The sequence below is a fragment of the Trachymyrmex cornetzi genome, unplaced genomic scaffold (assembly GCF_001594075.2).
Source record: "Trachymyrmex cornetzi isolate Tcor2-1 unplaced genomic scaffold, Tcor1.1 scaffold727, whole genome shotgun sequence".
Classification (NCBI taxonomy): domain Eukaryota; kingdom Metazoa; phylum Arthropoda; class Insecta; order Hymenoptera; family Formicidae; genus Trachymyrmex; species Trachymyrmex cornetzi.
In genome coordinates, this window is record NW_017300056.1 from 7,708 (window position 1) to 15,085 (window position 7,378).

The window sequence follows — 7,378 nt, forward strand, 5'->3', positions numbered from 1 at the left end:
AAGAGTCTGTGCTCCCCGCTTTACTTCTGATTTATGACTTATGGCTTATTGTAGAAGGCCTATTAGGGCCATTCCATATGGTTATGCGACTATGCAAGTTTGTGTGAAATGCCCTTTATGCTTTACGTATTAGGGCTATCGCACATGAAATGCATAACAGAGCATAAACATGACATAAGGCCGCTAAACCAATGAGCATCTTATGTAAATCAATATGGTGACATTATGCTAGATGCTCATTGGTTTAGAGGCTTTATGTGATGCTTATGCTCTGTTATGCATTTCATGTGCGATAGCCCTTACGCGTTATGCATAATGCATAGTGCATAAACGAATCTACCAATCAGAATCCTTTCTTTCGTTTCACTTCACTGAACGGCGGGCGCAATGAGTTCTTTCATCAAATTGATATATTCCGTTAGATCCTTAAACATGGACCAATCAAAAGAAAGAGCTTACTGAATGCTCAATCAGCGGTTATCATTCTGAATGCCCATCGAGATCTGTAATTGACTCTTTGGAGATTTCTAGTTTTGTGGTGAGAGTGCAAACATCTAAACTATGTTCCGATATTCACTGCCAGTATTGGCAGTAACAAAGAGATTCTCGGATCTCTCTGTCCTATAGCCAATCAACGTGCTTGAAAAGTTTATCGACCGACACATGAAATATCGAGCACAGACCACTATTTCATTTGTGCGTTTTTGCCATAAGACGAATTTTTTAATTGATTGGTAGATTCGTTTATGCAATATGACTTATGGCCATTAAAGGCCGTAGCACACACTCTTGCATAACGCATAACACATAGTGCATAAGCGAATCAACTAATCAGAATCTTTCCCTTCCTCACATTCCATGAAAAACTAGAACTGTGATTGGTTGATTCCTTTATGCACTATGCATTATGCGTTATGCAAGAGTGTGTGCTACGGCCTTTAATGGCCATAAATCATATTGCATAAACGAATCTACCAATCAGAATACTTTCTTTCGTTTCACTTCACTGAGCGTCGGGCGCAATGAGTTCTTTCATCAGATAAGTATATTCCGTTAGATCCTAAAATATGGACCAATCAAATGAAAGAGTTCACTGAATGCTCAATCAGCGGTTATCGTTCTGAATGCACCCATCGAAATCTAAAATTGACACTTTGGAGACTTCTAGTTTTGTGGTGAGAGTGCAAAACATCTAGACTATGTTCCGATATTCCCTGCCAGTATTGGCAGTAATATAGAGAGATTCCCGGATCTCTCTGTCCTATAGCCAATCAAAGTGCTTGGAAAGTTTGTGGACCGACACATGAAATATCGGGCACAGACCGCCATTTCATTTGTGCGTTTTTGCCGTACGACGAATTTTTCAAGCCTGTTGATTGGCTATAGAATAGAGAGACCTCTCTGTCCTGCATACATTTATTTTACGACAGAAACGCACAAATGAAATAAGTTTGTCATATGTTTCCTAGATCGTCGATCATGCAATATTGAACGCTTAAAGAGACATGCTGATAATTAAATGTGATCATGACATCTAGGCTGCGGTCTACTTGACGCTACAAACGCTTCGAAGCGTTTGAGCGATCAATCAGAACAAAGAATTGTACGAATTGACTAATCAAAAAACGCTTCGAAGCGTTTGTAGCGTGAAGTGAACCGCAGCCCTAGTATGTGCTTCATAAAGTATTTGAATCATGTGTGAAAGACCGTGGCTATTATTATTTTTGCTGAAACCGTGGATCTTACGATATGTGTAACAATAGAATGGCGGTTTTCAGACCGTGGTATTAAAATTTTCGCCGAAACGGTAGTTTTCAGGTCTATATGCAGCACGGAATGGAATTTTTCGGATCAGTAGTATAAAATTGTGACAGAAATGGTAGATTTCAGGTCTATAATAGAAACGGATTAACATCAGAGATTATTTAGTTTTCGAAAAATTGAACAATAATAGTTACGTTTTCGAATAATCAATTTGGTAAGGCTCATCTTAAAAGACACAAAATTTCTGTAATAATTTAGAATAAAGCCTTGACCATAAGGACACTTCTTGTTCGCTTAAAATATAAATTTTGGTCAGCAGTTTGTCATATGATTCTTAGATCGTCAATCATGCAATGCTGAACGCTTAAAGACACGTGCTGATAATTAAATGTAATCATGACATCTAGTATGTGCTTCATAAAGTATTTGAATCATGTCTGAAAGGTCGTGGGTATTATTATTTTTGCTAAAACCGTGGATCTTACGATATGTATAACAATGGAATGGCGGTTTTCAGACCAATGGTATTAAAATTTTTGCTGAAACGGTAGTTTTCAGGTCTATATGCAGCACGGAACGACGGTTTTCAGATCAATAATATAACATTTTTACTGTAATGATAGATTTCAGGTCAATTTCAGGTCAAATATTTCACAACAGATTGACAGTTTTGAGATTGTTTATTTTTTGGGAAATATATATATATCACACGAACACTTCTTTTTTACTTGAATGCTGTTTTGAATGTTGATTTTATTCCACAACTTACTCGTATACTTACAGCTTATCGAATACTAGATGTCATAATTACATTTAATTATCAGCATGTCTATTTAGGCGTTTAACATGGTATGATCGACGATCTGGGAAACATATGACAAACTGCTGAACAAAATTTATACTTTAAGCGAACAAGAAGTGTCCTTATGATCAAGCTTTATTCTAAAGTATTACAAAAATTCTATGTCTTTTAAGTTGAGCATTATCAAATTGATTATTCGAAAACATAACAATTATTGTTCTATTTTTCGAAAACTAAACAAGCTCAGACGTCAATCCGTTTGCTATTATAGACCAGAAATCTGTCGTTTCAGTAACAATTTTATACTATTGATCCGAAAACTACCATTCCGTGCTGCATATAGACCTGAAAACTACCGTTTCAGCAAAAATTTTAATACCATCGACCTGAATACCGCCATTTCATTGTTACACATAGTATAAGATCCACGGTTTTAGCAAAAATAATAACGCCACGGCCTTTTAGACATTTAGATTCAAATACTTTATGAAACACATACTTACTTACGTTAAAGTCGTCGATTATTTTGAACGTGAAGTGCTACGCGCTGATAATCAATTCTAATAGATATATGTAATGAAATCGTCATTACTATATTATTTGTATTACCTTTATGTGTCTGAGGGTATTACAATTTTTGTTAAGACGTTAGTTTTCGATTTTCTCAATCGATACTTTTTGTCAAAGCTAAACAATCTTAGAACTTCAGTTGTTACCTGCAGTTTACACTGCGCAACATGTCCAATGGCAGTTATGGGAACTTAACAAATTTGATGTACTAAAAGATTGTATATTTGCTTTATATAACGTTTATCGAGTAATTAGTATTGCTACTGAACTGTTTGTGACTATATACAACATATATATAGCCTATCGTATAAATTAGAACATTTATACGCTTTTGGTATAAATTTATTTCATGTATTGGTGGTTTTGAGGAATTTATATAAAGAAATATACTAACGGTTGTTTTCAGGACAGTCCCTAAAACTACCGATAAATATATATAACTTTCAGGACTGACCTCAAAAGTACCAGAAGTCCTCGAAACTGCCGACGCATCTTAAAAATCGACCCGAAAATTGCCCTTCTACATACACATATATGTATACATATATATATATATATAAGGAAAATAATTACCTAAATATATACATACTTTCTGTTTTGAATATGAGATTTTAGAAATGACATGCATGACATAAGGGGCCATTCTGGTATCACACCAGAACCTGATGGCTGCATTTTCTGCTGTCGCAACTTCCTGCTAAATTGACTCCTCAAGGAATCCCAACGCTTTTTAGCTTCATCGGCTACAAATTTATACAGCTATATTTGATAGTTTCGTATTTTTAACAGAAATAAAATATTTTAACTTATACCTGTGCAATTCAGAGATTCAGAAATCGTTTTCCACTTCATTTCTTTCACTTTGTGATCTTTATAATTTGCGTCACTTTTTGCATACAAACAAGGATTTTGTTGCACAATTGCAATTAAAACCTCATCATCAATATCAATATTATCATTGTCGTCAATATCCGACATTGTGACAAAGTATAAAAAATGAGAAGTATACTTGGTTTTCCGTTACACTTTTCTATCATTGACTGAAAATTAAGGTTATATTGTTCGAAAGTTTTAAGTATTAAGTTTTAAGAGCTGGGATCTGGCCAGTTCGCTTAGAGCTAAGAGATTACAACTTAAGACAGCGCGGGAAACATTTCAGGCCGGAAACTACGTCACACTTAGGGCTTAGAGCAGAAGGCTAAAGGCTTAAAACACCTATTGTAGATCCGGGGTAATTGGTCAATTTTTTACGGCTTAAAGCTTAAAACACCTATTGTAGATCCAGGATAAAGACCATGGCATACACCTTCCGTAAGTCCGGATCTACAATAGGGTTTTAAGCTTTAAGTTGAAACAACCTGACTTTGCGCGGACGTAGCTCGTCGGTCACGGGCTGCGGCCAGGGTCGCAAAAAGGTTCGGCAAGGAGGAGAGAGATGCAAGGCGGTAAGAATGTGGTCGACACGGATTTTCGTAATAAAATGAGAGTATATTCTCTTATTGAAATACAGAGTGGATGTATGGGTATGTGTGTGTGCGTGTTGATACTAGTTGTCGCGGCTGGTATTTGCTGACGGCGGTGTGTGTGTGTGAGTATACAATGCGTGTCAGTGTGAGTGTGCGGTGTGTATGTGCAACGCGTATGTGTGTGTGCGGGGGGCACGATTCGCAGCGCGAATCGTGGTCGCGTGAATCGCTCGGTGATGCGGGATGCGCGGGACGCGGGCTTACACCGCTAGCACGTGTGTCGCTATGTCGCGCGACGCGTCGAAACGCGAGGAGCGAAACATACTTTCTGTTTTGAATATGAGATTTTAGAAATGACATGCATGACATAAGGGGCCATTCTGGTATCACACCAGAACCTGATGGCTGCATTTTCTGCTGTCGCAACTTCCTGCTAAATTGACTCCACAAGGAATCCCAACTTTTTAGCTTCATCGGCTACAAATTTATACATATTATAAATATATAATATATTTGATAGTTTCGTATTTTTAACAGAAATAAAATATTTTAACTTATACCTGTGCAATTCAGAGACTCAGAAATCGTTTTCCACTTCATTTCTTTCACTTTGTGATCTTTATAATTTGCGTCACTTTTTGCATAACACCACCGCAGTACTGCTCAGAAGTTCGGATCACCAGGAAGCGGTCGGTTGTCTAGAAGCTGGAACTAGGAGCAAAAAGCCCGAAATACTTGTTCGCAGGGCTTTTATACCGAATTGTTGCTCCCGCTCGTATTGTTCCGGAATCATTCGGTGACTCTCGGCGTGGAACAATACGATTGAGAGCTGCGGCGCTCGGCGTCGTTCGGCGACGCTCGGGTTTCGTAGACTTGGAAGTCTCGCGGCCTGCAATTGTTTTCGCTATTATGTCGAGCGCACCGCGCTCTCATCGCGTACAGTGACCGGGGGTCACCGTAGCGGCATCCGGCGAGTTGGTGTTGCCGGGAATGATGCACTTATGAGGGTGCATCGTTACAAAGTCATAAGAAATGGGCGAATCACAGTCGCTTATTCTTCTCGGATTCGACTGTAATTGGTCAATTTCTTACGGCTTAAGGCTTAAAACACCTATTGTAGATCCGGGTAACAGTAACCATAAGACGTACCGTAAAGGCCCGTCTACAATACACGGAGTAAGAAGTGAGAGTAAGAAATTGACCAATCACAGTCGAATGTGAGAAGAATAATCGACTGTGATTGGTCAATTTCTTACGGCTTAAGGCTTAAAACACCTATTGTACATCCGGACTTACAGTTGAATGTGAGAAGAATAATCGACTGTGATTGGTCAATTTCTTACGGCTTAAGGCTTAAAACACCTATTGTACATCCGGACTTACAGTTGAATGTGAGAAGAATAATCGACTGTGATTGGTCAATTTCTTACGGCTTAAGGCTTAAAACACCTATTGTACATCCGGACTTACAGTTGAATGTGAGAAGAATAATCGACTGTGATTGGTCAATTTCTTACGGCTTAAGGCTTAAAACCCCTATTGTAGATCCGGAATAAAGCATGGTGCAATGTAGTCAAAAGGAGTCATAATTTAACTTTAGAATTAATAAAATTAATTCATGGAAATAACTTTAGATTAATAAAATTAGTCATCTATTTTAAGCTTGTATATTACCGTTTATTTTGTCATTGTTTAAAACATAACAAGCGTTTAAATTATAATTTATATTTATATTTAAATTTATATTTTTTTTAAATTAATTATTAATTTTATTTTAAAATTTTTATGTTTCAAAAATTTAAGAATACAATAGTAGTTAATATAGAAATTTCATGAAACTTTTCAATTCTCGTTCGGTATCGTACCGTTGAGCGATACGTCAGTGTTCGTGTGGTCGACTGCTTAGTTGCGCCGCTCCTGACGGCCAGAATTTCATGCCCTGTGGTTGGTTATTTTCAAATGCTCACCGTTTGAAAACTATTGATGGCTTGAGATTTTGCTATTAACATTTTCGATTTACTTTTTCATGAGGAATATGTACGTTCCAGCTCCTGCGCTACCTTTGGTACACCCAGTATATGATTGGTTAATTTCTTACGGCTTAAGACTTAAGCTGGAAACAATGAAAGGCGCAGACAATAGGAACAGAAAATAAAAGATTTGAACCTATCAGAAAGCATCCATTCTAGTATATAACATTTCTGATAGGTTGAAATTTGTTGTTTCTTGTTTCTATTGCCTGCACTTTTCATTGCGTTTCCAGCTTCAAATTTCGATAATGGCTTATTGTAGAAAGCCCATTAGCCCGGACCTATAATAGGTTTTTAAAGCTTAATCCGGATCTGCAATAGGTGTTTTAAGACTTAAGCCGTAAAAAATTGACCAATTACAGTCGAATCCGAAAAGAATAAGCGACTGTGATTCGCCCATTTCTTATAGCTTAAGGCTTAAAATCCTATTGTAGATCCGGGGTAAACCGTAAAAACCGCAACACAGACTTTTGCATAACGCATAATGCATAGTGCATAAGAAAATCAACCAATCAAAATTTTTCTTTTCCATGGAATGAGAGGAATGGAAAGCTTCTAATTAGTTGATTTGTTTATGCGTTATGCGTTATGCAAGAGTCTGTGCTGCGACCTTAAATCGTAAGAAATTGACCAATTATAGTCGAATCCGAGGAGAATAAGCGACTGGAGAATGAGGACTAAGTCCGGATCTACAATAGGATTTTAAGCTTTAAGCCATAAGAAATGGGCGAATCACAGTCGCTTAT

General features: G+C 37.4%; 1 protein-coding gene across 1 annotated transcript; it reads right to left on the reverse strand.

Annotated features, from left to right (window-relative positions):
• Positions 1-3,725: 3,725 nt before the first annotated feature.
• On the reverse strand, positions 3,726-4,363 carry LOC108767809 (transcription factor Adf-1; the record flags this gene model as incomplete). Its single annotated transcript, XM_018517873.1, has 2 exons — positions 3,949-4,363; positions 3,726-3,879 (listed from the first exon to the last, which is right to left on the reverse strand). Coding segments are annotated over exons 1-2 (320 nt in total), but the record flags the coding sequence as incomplete, so codon positions are not given.
• Between the last annotated feature and the right edge of the window lie 3,015 nt (positions 4,364-7,378).